At 41.1% G+C, this 14,336-nt stretch overlaps 1 protein-coding gene and 1 pseudogene across 1 annotated transcript; both read right to left on the bottom strand.

Annotated features, from left to right (window-relative positions):
* Positions 1-208: 208 nt before the first annotated feature.
* LOC145500056 (uncharacterized) lies at positions 209-2,136 on the bottom strand (annotated as a pseudogene).
* Positions 2,137-12,059: 9,923 nt separating this feature from the next.
* On the bottom strand, positions 12,060-14,076 carry LOC145501561 (uncharacterized). Its single transcript, XM_081481013.1, has 2 exons — positions 13,743-14,076; positions 12,060-12,880 (listed from the first exon to the last, which is right to left on the bottom strand). Exons 1-2 carry the CDS (start codon positions 13,873-13,875, stop codon positions 12,060-12,062), a joined length of 954 nt encoding a protein of 317 aa, XP_081337139.1. The 5' UTR covers positions 13,876-14,076.
* Between the last annotated feature and the right edge of the window lie 260 nt (positions 14,077-14,336).

Genomic DNA, 14,336 nt, shown 5'->3' with positions numbered 1-14,336 from the left:
TTATTTTTCGCATCAGATGCAGTGTTTCCAACTTTCAGTGAAATTGTTTTCTCATCCATTTTTTATGTAAGTCACAACTCTACAAAAAAGAAAACGTTATATACGTTTGAGAGGGCAAAAAACTGTTATTCCTGCACGAAAATAGGGCAGGAAGAATGATGTGCATTAGTTCACGTTTGTAAGCGTCACTCGAAGCACTGCCATCTTTTGCTGTTTCTACACGGTATGAAAGCCACGATCTCAGCCTAGGCTTTGTCAAATGACGAGGGCAGTTTCCGCTGAGTAATTGTAGCCTCTCTTCTTGTGAGAAAAATGCAAAATCCGGAGAGGAATCCATAATTATTATTATTTTTCTCGAAGTTTTCTCATGAGGCGCTTGTATTCCCCTGGCGCACTCTGCAACTAATACCGCTGTACCGTGGGCTCAACTGTAATAACAGCTATTATTCTTATTCCGAATTGATCCCAAATGAATGTGCCCTAAAAGATGTTAGTGTTACCAGCTTCTTAGGTTGACTTCTGACAATTGTTTAGGTGCCTTTCATATTTCAGGTGATTAATGAGTTGATCAATCTTGAACTTGTGAAGAAGTTCCTTCCCCTCATCTGTTTTTTCAAGAATTTGCTTGACTGCTGGCTTTGAAATTATTCCTCCCCTTACCATCCTACCACACTCTCTGAGAAGCAATTTCCTTTCTTCATCACTGAAGATGTTCTTGGTTGCATAGCTGGGATTTGATGGTGGAACAACATCTGATGAACTGCACATACTTGTGTCAGATGGCCAAGCTTTAAAGAAGCGGTCCATTTTCTCATTAGAGCTTTCTGTTTGCTCAGGCAGTGCAGGATGCCACTTGTATCTTCCACTTCCTCATATTTGGGATCTCTGTGCCACCATTCACTCCTAACCCTGTCACAGACTCTTTTAGCATCCAGATGCTGCAGAGTAGGATGGTCACGTATTTATCTCTGACAATTGCCATAGTGACAGACTCTTTTTTTATTTCCCCAGCAAAGAGCTCACGAATAGCTGCCACATCCTCTTCATTCCATGAAAAATGCTCCTTTTGTAAGCTTTCAGGAAGCTGGGTCTTGTTTTCAGCTTTTCCAGGTGTGTCCTGATCTGAAACAGGTACTTCCTTCGGCGCTCTCATGATGGAAGTTAGGTTGTTTGCTGCTTCAATGCAGGCTTCTTTTTTAGGCAGACGATAGAATTTTTCTGCTGTTGTTGTCTTGTGCCCCATCAGGTCAGCTAGATCACCTTTCAGTTCTTTGTGATCCTCGTGTACCTTGGTTACAGTTGATTTTCTGAAAATAGTCGCACATATGTGGCCTTCCATGCCACCTTTCTTCCAGACCTATGTGCATTGGCAATTGTTAGTTCAAGTAATACATAATCTCTAATGAGAGTGTAGATTGACTGATTAATTTGTAGGGAGTGTGCTCCACTAAGTTCATCAATGTAGTTAACAGCCATCTGTGCTGATTCACTGCGTTCAAATTTGGATATCATTTCTGGTGTTACTAAGTTACTAAGTCTGCGGTTACTGTCCTTGTAGGAAGATGACCACAGACGTGCTTTCTCAGCAACTTGCTGGATGATGGCTGCATTAACTGTTATACATTCTGGCTCCTCAGTGAGAACAAAGGAGCAAAAGTTTCTCAGACTCAGTAAGTGAGCCTTCACTGTGTCTGGCTTGTAGTTTTGTTCAGCATGTTCTTTAAGGAATTTGTCACGAACTAGAGATTTGTTGAAAAGGGATGTCAAGTTTTTCTCTGGATCGATTGTGACCAAGATCTTTCATACTTGTGAGCAATGCTGCTTGGCCATTTTTGTATCCTTCCTACCACCATCTGCTGTTTGCAGCCACTAGCAAAATGAATTGAAAATTTCCACATTTTCTTCTTCTTCTTCGTCTCGTAATCCGTCGCCTTCAACACTTGCTTCTTCTGTGTCGTCTGCAAATTTCAGTTCATTTTCTTCTTCATGTGGTTCTACATGCACATGCAAATTATGAGGCTCATCATCCGTCATACTTTCCTCTTCTGAAAAGTTGCCTTCATGTTTAACTTTGGGGTTGTCTTGTGCTGCCCCCAATGGTTTCCAGGTCTTGAGTGGGCACGCTTCTTTAAGCATCTGTAAACAGGAGAGCCCTTTTTAATCTCTTTGTGAACTTGTTGAATGTGATTTGACAGGTGCTTAACCACTGATTTGCATCCTGCAATAGACACCTCCTGTGGCGGTGATAGTCTTTTGATTTCTTCTCCTTTTTAGCCCCTGATGACTGTTGGACAGGCTTTTCAACATATTTTGGATGGAAACTTTTCCTTAGTCCAAATCTAGAAGTGGCCTTCTTTGCCTCTTCCTTGGTCCACTTGTGGACATTTCTCAAGTGGCCTGGGAGGTGAACTACTTTGGACTTACAGCCTTTTAATGGGCAGCTCCGTGGTACTCTTTCTTTTCCTTTTTTTACCTGTGTTTACCTGTGTTTACCATCTCCACCCTTATTGTCGCTGCTCCAGCCAGTGCTGGTGGGGAACTTGTGGATGTCTACTGAACTACTTGATGCATACTTGTAACTTTCTTGGTCTTCACCATCACTGGCATGGTCAGTCTCTGTACTACCACGGGCTTCAGACACCCAAGCATTTCGGAGATCCTCTAGGTGGCACCTGTGCTGTAGTTAGGAAGACAATGAGCATTGTTAGCAAGTAGAAATAACTCTTTTAAAGCTCACTGAATTGATTAATTTAATGTACATGTACTATGTGTATGTTTATTCAATAAATGTCTGAAACAATATTATGCACTATTATATATTGTTTCACAAAATATCTATTCTCCCCTCACAGGTGTCTTGGTTGGAACACCTCCTCTCCTCTGGAAATTCCTGTTTAACTTTATATGCTATGTATCCAACTATGTTTAAGATGGAATCAACCAGGACTTCAACTGGAAAAAATTATGTAGCAAAACTATTTACATCTTATTGCAAAATTTTGTGTTTCTGTTTCAAATAATTTATCAAAAGGAATCATTTCTAACAACACCACACATCGAAAACAAAGTTCGAAATTCCACTGAATTTCACTGAATCACTTAAAAGATAGCTATTTTACCCATAGTTAACATGGTTCTTGTGAGCTTTGAAATTCATTTTCTCAGGCTCTGATAGGAAATTGTTGTTGGTGTTATCACGGAAAATTACTCACATCTTTAGTTTTAAAAAAGGGTAGAAAAACGCAACAGGATTTCAATTATTCTGGTACTTGATTTTTGTGCAGCTAAAAGTAATACAACTCGAATTCCACACTGGATTTAGTTTGAATCACATTATATTCTTCTCTGCAGACAGAAGATGAAGGTACATGTAGTTTCCACAAAATTACTTTTATATTCTTTTACAATTATGCTGTCAAGACAATTTTCTTGTTGCTCTTTAATGGATGCCCGTTTCTGAAGTGCTTACTGACTAACCTTTGAGTGTTTGGGTTTGTATCTATGCTGCACTTATTTCACTACTCCCAAATGCAAAATATTGACTGTGAAAATTAGGTAATGAACTTCCACTCAACAGCTAAAATTAGCTGAAATTATGATAACTTATTTTGTCTAACCCCACCAACTCCATATGGATATAAAATGACCTTGACACGTGTCAGGCTTTGGGCATATCAAATCAAACCGCTCTAACGATGGGTTGCTGCTGTGACTAGTATAATAAATTTTATTATGTTGCTCAATTTTTTTGGGAAAATAAGCAAGCACAAAACCAGACACACAAGGTCCTCCTTGTGTTGAAAACAATTCCCCCTGAATGAACCATACACTCAGCACTCTCGTGAGTATCTGGATAATCAAAATGTAATGAGACCTCTAGCTGTTTTAGTCTATTAAAATGCAAAACAAATTTTGGTTTCATAGTTAACTTAATATTTTAACTTTGATTCCATGTAATTGCAATGATCACAAACAAAGGATCACAGCGATAACAATCATGATTGCTGTTGGCTTTTCATTGTATTTTGCACATTATTTTGTCTTCTGTTTTGGCTCTTGTGTACCAGTTCATGAAGACAGTGACATTGTTGTGATCCATGTGATAGCAACGAGGCAAGAGTGGTTTCAGAGATGTTCTGTGGTTGTCTTTTGTGGGTTATTATTAAGTAATGATCCACGCAAGAACTAGGCAAACACCAGCGGGTGTACTACACAATCTACCGTTGGAGTCAAAGGCGATAATTAAAAAAAATGATTAACAATCTGCCTTGTCGATTGGCTATTTGCGAATAGCGCGCAAAATTTGAATTTGTAAGCATGTTTTCAGAACAAAACACGCTATTTTCGAAATAAAAAACAGTTGCCATGTCTTTATGACGATCAAAACTACTAGCTTGTCAAGTTTCAGATGCATAATAAATGGCGAAGTATTATTTCTGATCACTTCAGCTGCCAGCTAGGGCACGTAGGGTAACAAGACACTCTTGGCTTAGTCATATGCCTGGTTCTCGTTTATTCACACGTCAAAATTCGCTCGAAAATTACCTCCAGTACAGTGTGCCGCCGATGGCATTTCGCAAAAAAAAAAGAAATATTTCTTTACGCACACGGTTCTTATTTAGGAAACAAACTCTGGCATACGATACACGCTAAGTTAATTCTTTTCAAAACTGGATAGACAAGAACGAGAAAGGCTAGAACAACAGTTCGTCTCCGAACAACTCTTCAGCAAATGTGGTCATCACGTCCAGTGCATTGTACCCATCGTTGGTTTCAAATTCCAAAGTTCCGCTGGAAATCGATTCAAAAGTTTTCTGCAGGAAAAGTAGTTCTTCTGCGCTAAACTTGTATTCATGCGCTATGAGGATTTCCAAATTTTCACAAGAGCAAAGACATGCGACCGTAAGAATGGTAAACTTTGCGTTTCCGGAGATGTCCACATGTCTCAGCTGGCTCACATATTGTTTGACTTGAAAAATACAGCTTTGGTCTAAACTAGAACAGTTAGAGATATTCAGACTGTCCAAATTCCTCGCCTCCTGTACTATCTGTTGAAAATGAGCATTTGTTATCATAGTCGAGGACATATTTAGGCGCTCCAATGTTGCGAACATCCTCAGTGGGATGAAACGATACAATCTTCCTGTCCCTGAAATATCTAATTCTTGCCACTCCACTTCTCTTAGAACTGAGAACTTTCCAAAAATCATTTTCCACCACTTGTAACACACTCCTGCTGCGCTAACTTGATCCTTATCCACCAGAAAGCTAAACACATGAATCGAAAGTACCAAACAAACATCCATGCTGAACTTGATATTGAACTAAATTGGCGTGATACCTTTGGGGGTGTGCTCACAATACACAAAAAGCGCATTCACAAGTCACGGACTGCAATCATTTCAGTGCTGTTTCATTTGGTGTGAATTTTTTTGGAATAAGTTTACAATTTACATTTTTCCCAAGATCTCTCAGAATCATAAAATCGTGATACATCATTTACTGACGAAATTGACTTCATCTTCAATCTGGTCCTCACCGGTCTCTCCAAAAGAAAGTGGACTTCACAAACTGTTTTTCTTTCGGACTTTGTGTTCAATCATGTCTGTTTTTCTCTTTAGCACATAAACCAAGGACCCTTGTTTTGAAGTTCCTTTTGTTTTCGAGACAATGGGAAGTTGTTATTCGGTCATTGTTCAGAATAATTTGCCACCTTTTTACATCAGATGTGAGAAAATTTTTATTCAAATGTGCCACTCTCTTCCACTTCTTGATACTGAAAACACTAGCCAAAGCACGTGCAACCGAAGCGAAGATTTGAGGTTCACGTACCAAGATTTCTGCTTTAGAGATGGAAAGGAAGTAAGTGCGACCTCTTGAATGATCTTTTTTCAGGTGAACCTGTTTATAAAATTTGTTGGGCGAAGATTGCGTGTATTCATCATGCTTTCTTATCCACTTACCTAGGAACCTGAAAAGACCTGCCGGCGGAGATGAAGGGGAATGCTCTCAGGGAAGCAGTGGCGAGTGGAAACACAAAAAGGCAACTTCTGTAAGCGTAGTGTATTACTACTTCGAATGTCTGCACTCTTTCTATGATAATAGTAATAGAAATTGAAGTGACAACTGTAGTGTATGTCCATATATGGTATTTCCTTATTTGTAAGTGACCATGTGCTTGAATAGAAGAGACCATCTAAAATGGCGGATTAAACCGTTGTGTTGTCAAATCCAGTCTCTGTTTGTTCCGCAAACACCACATTTTGGCGACGAGGATGGCGGTCACATTAAGTGGATTACTGTGCATATCTCCCTTCGACTGCATTGGGGAACCAGCCACACTGGCTCAACGCTGGGACAAGTGGAAAGCTGAGTTCGAACTATTTGTGGCAGCTTCGGGGGTTGAAGACAAAGTGCAAAAGTGAGCTCTACTTCTACATCTCGCAGGACCTGGAGTCTGTGAAATTTTCAAAACGTATTCAGCTGAAGTGCGAGGAGACAACAAAGAGTTCGATAAAGCGATGAAGTGTCTCTCGGACCATTTCAAAGTGAAGAAGAACGTACCTCTAGCGAGACAAAAACTGCTTGCCAGCCAGCCGAATCCGGGCGAAAAGATCAACAACTTCGTTACGCGTTTGAAAAGTTTAGCGGAACACTGTGACTATGGTGAAGAAGAAGATAACCAGGTGAGAGATATTGTGATTTCGCATATCACGAATAAGGAACTGAAGGGCAAATTCTACCGCGAAGAAAACCTTAGTCTGACCAGACTTCTGGAAATCGTGAGCACCTATCACCATAAGGATGCCTTGGTTCTCGTAAGCGAAGAAACTGTGAATCGTACCTGGGAAGACCGAAGTAAGGGCGATAAAGGAGCGAAGAGCAAGCAGCCATGGCAAGGCAAATGTTGGAGATGCGATAAGACAGGTCACATGGCGAAAGATTGTAAAGTTTCTCGTAACCATACTTGCAGCAAATGTGGAAAACGTGGGCACATGGAGGTCTGTTGTCACACGAAACAGGATAAACATGGCAAAGGAAGAGGCAAATCTGGAAGAAAACGAGAAGGCGTACGAACCATAGGCGACCAGCCTGACCAAGATGACGTGGAAGGAAGCGAAGTCAGTAAAGATGATGGATTCTATGTCTTTAGCACCTCAGATGGTGAGTCAAACACTTTACCTCTTATGATTGAAAGTGAACCTGTCAATGTCATCATAGACTCAGGTGCTACCTGCAACTTAATGTCTGAGCAAGTGTTTGATAAAGTGTCCAATGGAAAGCTAGAGTTGTTAGAGACTGACAGGAAAGTTTATGCTTATGCATCTCAGCAGCCGTTAAAGCTTAGAGGAAAATGCATGTTGAACATTAGTGTACCTAATACACAAACGTCGTTGAAAGCTGAGTTCTTCGTAATGCCAGGCTCCACAGACACATTGCTGGGCAGGAGCCCTTCTGAAGAATTAGGTGTCTTGAAAGTGGGTGTTTCTGTGAACGCTTGTCAACTCAAAGATGTTACTGATAAGAAGGCTGCCCTTAAGGCAAAGTACCCTCAAGTGTTTACTGGTCTTGGAAAATTGAGAAATTTCCAATTAAAACTGCATGTAGATGAAAGTGTCAGCCCAGTTGCTCAAGCTATGCGAAGAATTCCGTTCAGCAGGAAACAAAAGGTTGTTGACAAACTAGAGGAACTTGAGAAGCTTGATGTGATAGAGAAAGTGAACTGTCCAACAAGTTGGATTAACCCCCTTGTTAGTGTCGAAAAGCCAAATGGTGATGTTCGCATATGTTTAGATATGAGACAAGCCAATCGAGTGATATTAAGAGAAAAACACCCTGTGCCTACCATTGAAGAGACACTGCAAGAAATTTCAGGGGCAAAAGTGTTCTCCAAGTTAGATTTGAACATGGCATTTCACCAAGTAGAACTTGCTCCAGAGTCAAGAGACATTACCACTTTTGCAGGACCTAATGGTCTTTACCGCTACAAACGTCTGATATTTGGTGTCAATATGGCCACTGAGAAGTTCCAACACATCATCTGGCAGATACTCAAAGATTGCCCTGGCGCTCACAATATTCATGATGATATCCGTGTAGTTGGCGCTTCTGAAGAAGAACATGACGAAAGGTTGAATCAAGTCATGAAGAAATTAGAAGAGAGTGGCTTAACACTGAATTATGAAAAGTGCCAGATCGGCGTGAATAGCATGGAGTACCTTGGTAACGTGCTAACTGACGAGGGATTACAAGTATCTGGTGACAAAGTTGAAACCATTGTGCAAGCACCAAGACCAAAGGACCAGTCAGAGCTGCGAAGCTTCCTTGGTTTGGCACAATATTGTTCAAGGTTCATTCCAAGCTTCGCGATCATTGCCAGCCCACTGTGGGATCTAACCAAATCACATGCCAAATGGAAATGGGGCACTGCTGAAGAGAAGGCTTTCCAAGCAGTCAAAATGCAGCTGACGCAGGCACCAGTCATGGCATTCTTCAAACAAGGAGCGGAGACCCGTGTCACCACAGACGCCTCACCAGTAGGTATCGGAGCTGTCTTGGAACAAAAGCAAGCTGATGGCCTGTACAGACCTGTACACTATGCTAGCCGAAAACTAACTCCACCTGAGAGCAGATATTCTCAGTTTGAGAGGGAGGCACTGGCAGTGAAGTGGGGCTGTGAGAAGTTCTTCCTGTACATCCATGGAAATGAGTTCGAAATTTGCACTGACCATAAGCCGCTGGTCACTGTGTTTGGTCCACATTCAAAACCACCTTCAGCCAGAATTGAAAGATGGTTGTTATACATGCAGCAGTTCAAGTTTAGCATCAGACACATCCCTGGCAGAGAAAACACCGCTGACGCATTGAGCAGATTGCCAGTAGATAGTACTCCTGATGCAGCCATCAAGCAGACAGAAGAATATGCACGCAGCATAGTTGCTGATGCCATACCTGCAGCATTAGCACCCCGCCAAGTTGAGAGTGAATCAGAGCGAGACCCTACCCTGCAACCGGTTCGCCATGCCATAACTTCTGGTGATTGGTCGAAACTCCAAGGAACAACCTACAAAGCTGTTAGAAATGAACTCTGGATAATGGGACGGCTGGTTATGAGAGGAAACAAAGTTGTCATTCCAGAAAAGTTGTGAAACCAGACCATTCAACTGGCTCATGAGGGTCACCAAGGGATGGTGCGAACGAAATCTCAATTAAGAGAGAAACTATGGTGGCCAGACCTTGACAAACAAGTTGAAAAGTTAATCCGAGCCTGCTACCCATGCCAGCTGGTTGGACCCAGACCAAAGCCAGAACCAATAAGGTCAACACCACTGCCTCAAGGCCCATGGAGTGAAATTGCTGTGGACTTACTAGAGATTCCAAAGAAGGGACACTTGCTCGTTGTAGTTGACTATTATTCTAAGTGGCCAGAAATAGCTTTTCTGACCAAGACAGATGCAGGAAATGTGATCAAATGCATGGAGAGCATGTTTCGCACTCATGGTTTGCCTGAAACCCTCAGAAGTGATAATGGTCCACCATTTGCTTCACGAGAATTTGAAGGATTCCTCGAGTACTTATCGATTGATCACAAGAAGGGCATCCCGTATTGGCCTCAAAGTGATGGCGAAGTAGAGAGGCTCAACAAAACCCTCCTGAAGGCAATCCAAATAGCACAACTACAAGGCAAAGATTGGAAGAGAGAAGTACAAGACTTTCTTTTCCAGTATCGCAGCACTCCCCATACAGTCACTTCACTATCTCCAGCTGAGCTCCTTATGGGCAGAAAGTTAAGAGATAAGTTGCCACAGGTTAAACCTTGTGATCAGGCTACTGAAGCAGAGTGGCAAATTCTTCTCAGAGAAAGGTATGCTCGCAGGAAGCGAAGAGAGAAAGAGTATGCTGACTCAAAGAGACATGCCACAACAAGTGACATTGCAGAGGGCGACATGATCCTGCTACGTCAGAACCGCGAGAACAAGTTGTCACCAACATTTGAGCTCGAGCCGTATCGAGTAGTAGAGAAGAATGGAAATGCAGTTATCATTGAGAATTCTTCTGGCCAAAGTAAAATGAGGAATACTGGTCACATGAAGAAGTTTGTAGACCCAGGTGCTTCAGGAACTGAGCCCCCGGCTCCGTCAAAAACAACTGACACACCCAAAGAAGGAGCTAGTTTCGAGCAAGATTCGATGGATGGAATTCAGCTGGATTCCCAAAGACAAACTGTACCTTCTGCAGTTCCAGAAAAGCCAGATAGTCGTCCAGTCATAAAAAGAGAGAGCCCTAAGTGGATGAAGGACTTTATTTGCCAAAAGTGACTGAACTCTAAAGACTGTTTATCGTGTATCAATTGTCGACATTTTATTCATTTGTTTTGAGACACTGAACTGAAAGAGCCAAGATTAGTTCATATGTTTTTTTTTATTAGACTTTGTGGAGCTCTTTATTAAGTTAGGGAGGGATGTAGTGTATGTCCATATATGGTATTTCCTTATTTGGAAGTGACCATGTGCTTGAATAGAAGAGACCATCTAAAATGGCGGATCAAAACATTGTGTTGTCAAATCCAGTCTCTGTTTGTTCCGCAAACACCACAACAACCTTTTATGTTATATTCATGGTAAGCGTTAGTATGCACTAACCGGATACCGACTGTTCACCACTGTAGACAATCTAGGATGTGTAATGAGCAAAGCCACAGTTTTACTAATATCTTTTGTCTTCTTTTAAATCTTAGGCTAGTAGCTTGAGGAAAGTATATGGCAAAATAACAAATTTTCTGAAAAAAGAGGCGGCGTTTCAAAGATGGTGTAATGGAGAATCTTTTTGGGAGATCACCCAAAAATTCCAAGTGGCAGAAGCCACAGCTGAAATATACACCATTGACATGATTGCCTAGGGACGAGGAGACAGTGCGATGTGCGATCGACTCCTAAAGGAAATGGAAATATCTGAAGGGGAATTTGCCCGTGTGGTGGAATGTCTAACAAGTCCCGGAGTAACCCTTCGACAGATCTTTGATGAAACCGATCTGCGATATAATCAGATACGTGCAGTGATTGTTGCACTTTTGCACAAGTTTCGTTTCTAGAAATTGTTAAAACATGACGCAATCTTTTTCAAGTCAGGGGAACTTAAGGGTGCACAGCCCAGCAAATTTTCCACGCGTGCAACTCGTTTAATCATGCGCGTGAGCAAATAACGGCACGATTTCTTACAAAAGGGCGTTATCACCTGCCGTCTTGATTACTTGTGAACTAAGGAATTCCAACATTCTTCCTATAAATCGCAAAACTTAATAAAATGTTGAGGGTTTCCCTAAAATTTAATTGAATTACTTTTTAGATGCAAGCTTAGTTTTAGACTCGATCATGAGCCATTCTCGTGAGCATATATAAACAAAAAGCCTCCACTTGGCGTGAAAATATGCTTGGATATTTGCCCGAGATGCGAACATTTTTCCGAGAGCATAGTTTGAGTAAAATTGTGAGCTTTGCACAACAGATAATGCCCACGGACAAATATCCGAGCATATTTCCGAACCAAATGCAGGTTATTGTTTATTAATTTTATTCTCGATGTTATGATTGTGCGATATAAACGGAAAAAAGTTACGAAGACACTGCTTCCCTGAGAGCAAAAATGACGTGGACCTCGTGTAGTAAATATGAAATTTTCTTCCATTTGCAACTTAAATGTTCATGTTATTGTTGTCACAATAGCGTAGTTCTTGACGAGTATTTTTTTAGAGTTTGATTTTACAACAAAAATCAACGATTAATTAAGGTCGATAGGTCGTGATTTTTTATCGTTAGTTGTATTGCAAAATAATGTAGTTATCTTACGTTTATTCCTGTACAAATAACAAGTAGTTATCGATAAAAAAACAATGAAATTTGACTTCAAATAAGAACCATTTTATCAAACAATTGATATGACAAGTTTATGTTTAAAACCAAAGAAAAATAAAAGTTAAGTTGGATACAATACACGCCCTCCACTCTTTTGCTTTGTTATATTACTCTTAAGAAATCATTTCCAACGGGATTTGCATATTTTCAGTAAAATACTTTAGATATCAAAGCTATGGTTAACGAGCACTGCCAAGTTGCATTCATCATGGCATCCATCCACAACGCCAGGGAAAGGATATTTCCCGTCTGACAACATGCAATTATAGCTCCTTTGTTGATGTGGCAATGTGAGTCAATAATAATAGCAGACTGTTCAGAGTTCACAGTAATAAGAAATGCACCCTCATGCAAAACAATTACATTAAACGATCTTGACAAATTCTGGGCTTCTCGAATCAGCAAATTTGCCAGCTGATTTACTGGGTTGATACCAAAGATGTCCACCTGCGGTCCCAATCTTTGCACTCCACATTCTTCCCCAGCCATGGAAACTGCATCATCCACAGTCACATTTATTCCCTCATGGTCAAACAGGTCATCATGAGTTTGGTTTCCTCTGATCAGTGCTTCTCTCAGTGATGTTTTCCAGGACTCAGGAAGAAGGTTGCCGGAGGGCCATGCCAAATTGTTCTCAAAACACAGCTTGCCCATATACAGAGCAATGAACACACAAGCATTGCTCCCAGTCCTTCCCTGGATGTCTGATTGAGACTCACTGAAACCCCATTCAGTGACCCCAGTCAAATTTGAAGAGGTGGACGCTCTGATCCATGGTTGAGGGGGCACTCTAGCTTGAACAGGTTGGTCTGAAACAGCTGTAGGGACTGCAACAGCTCGATCTGAAATAGTTGGATTTGGTGTTGAATGTGGTACAGTTGGGTCTGGAATAGCAGGCTGAGAAACAGGATCAGGCGAGAAATCAGGGAGGGAATCTGTAGCTCTTGGCATTCCACTGACTCCAGCACCTTTAATAAAAACAGACAAACAAGCGAATTATATATACATGCACACTGAATGCATATACCAGAACAGTGCAGAGTACTCATTTACATCATCTATTAAATAGAGCCCTTCAGGTGGTAGGAATATGGAACGTTATAATCCATCAAAGATGTTTGCTCGTGTGTGATTGGTCTAAACATGTCATGTGACCAAATATTCCCCAGCTAAAACTGGGGAATATCTGAGAATATTCCCAATTTTCAAAACTGTTCATTGCGAAAAAGATCTGAAGAATAGTAAACACAATAGCCTCCATTTGGGGCAAAAATATGCTCGGATATTTGTCCTTGGACATAATCTGTTCCTTGAAGCTCACAGTTTTCCTGGAGGTACTCTCGGAAAACTGTTCGCTTCTCAGAACAGGTAATGTCTGTGGACAAATATCCTAGCATATTTTTGTGCCAAATGGAGGCTATTGTTTATATAGCGCCCGAGGTTGAAATGTTATCCAAAACATGACACTAAATCACAAGATAAAATAGTAGTTGCCAAATTTAAAACACATATCCTTTGGAAAGTGATTTTTCTCATGGGATGGCAACATCCACCAATTAAGCTGGGTCCACCACAACAGTATGCCCTCCAAACCATCTTTTCGTCTAAACTGCCACATCTTCACATACACCTAAGTCTAATTTACTTGGTTTGGCCATGGGAGACACGGGGCTGGTCATTTGCCTTGAGTAAGCTACACGTATTAAACTACAGTAGTCAATAAAATCATATGAATATTATAGGCAGGTAAACAAGCTGAAGGCAGCTGGTTTATCTTCCTTTCACAACAGAGTGGGATCCTTGTGATAACGGTTGTTCATGCAAAAGTACCTTGCTGTTGAGATCTCAGTTGATGAGCTTCCTCCATCATATCATCCACCAACTGCTTCTGTTTACGGTGGTACCTGCTCCACCAGCTTTTGATTTGAGCTTCTTTCAGCTCAGGAACACCTGCATCCTTCATAGCTTTGATAACATCTGCTGGATTGGCCCTTATCTGAGATGACCTTTGGCGCTCATACAGTACTGTGCAAAAAGAATGCAAACGAAATTCGCTACTTTTCGCGACTTTTCAGTGCTTTTCGATGAAATTTAAAGAAATTTCGAGTGAAACGATTTTTCGTACGAAGTTCGACGAATTTTCGAAAGGTCTATTGTTTTAATCAAAACGATAATTCAGGCTCTTCTTCGCAAGACCGCGTGAATATTCACGCGAAATATTGTTGAAAGTAACGAACTTTCAAGAGAAAGAGTTCGCAGCGCGGCGAAAAGTCGCACGAAAATTCACTCTATGAACAATGTTTGAAAACAGATGTAAACATCCCTCTGTATTTAAAAATTCAAACTTACCCAGTTCATTAACTCTCCTGAGACTTCATCTCCATGCTCACAGTGTGATGCAAATGGTCGCGTAAACATGGCAAC

Source organism: Orbicella franksi, chromosome 10 (assembly GCF_964199315.1).
Source record: "Orbicella franksi chromosome 10, jaOrbFran1.1, whole genome shotgun sequence".
NCBI classification, from domain to species: Eukaryota; Metazoa; Cnidaria; class Anthozoa; order Scleractinia; family Merulinidae; genus Orbicella; species Orbicella franksi.
The sequence above is the reverse complement of the archived record's forward strand: the minus strand, read 5'-3'. Positions and strand labels throughout refer to the sequence as shown.

Excerpts from the sequence above, each read along its gene's own strand:
- LOC145501561 (XM_081481013.1), bottom strand. The coding sequence starts at position 13,875 with ATGAAGGATGCAGGTGTTCCTGAGCTGAAAGAAGCTCAAATCAAAAGC. Across the intron at positions 12,881-13,742 it reads ACTGAGATCTCAACAGCAAG|GTGCTGGAGTCAGTGGAATG; the intron begins GTACTTTTGCAT and ends TTTTTATTAAAG.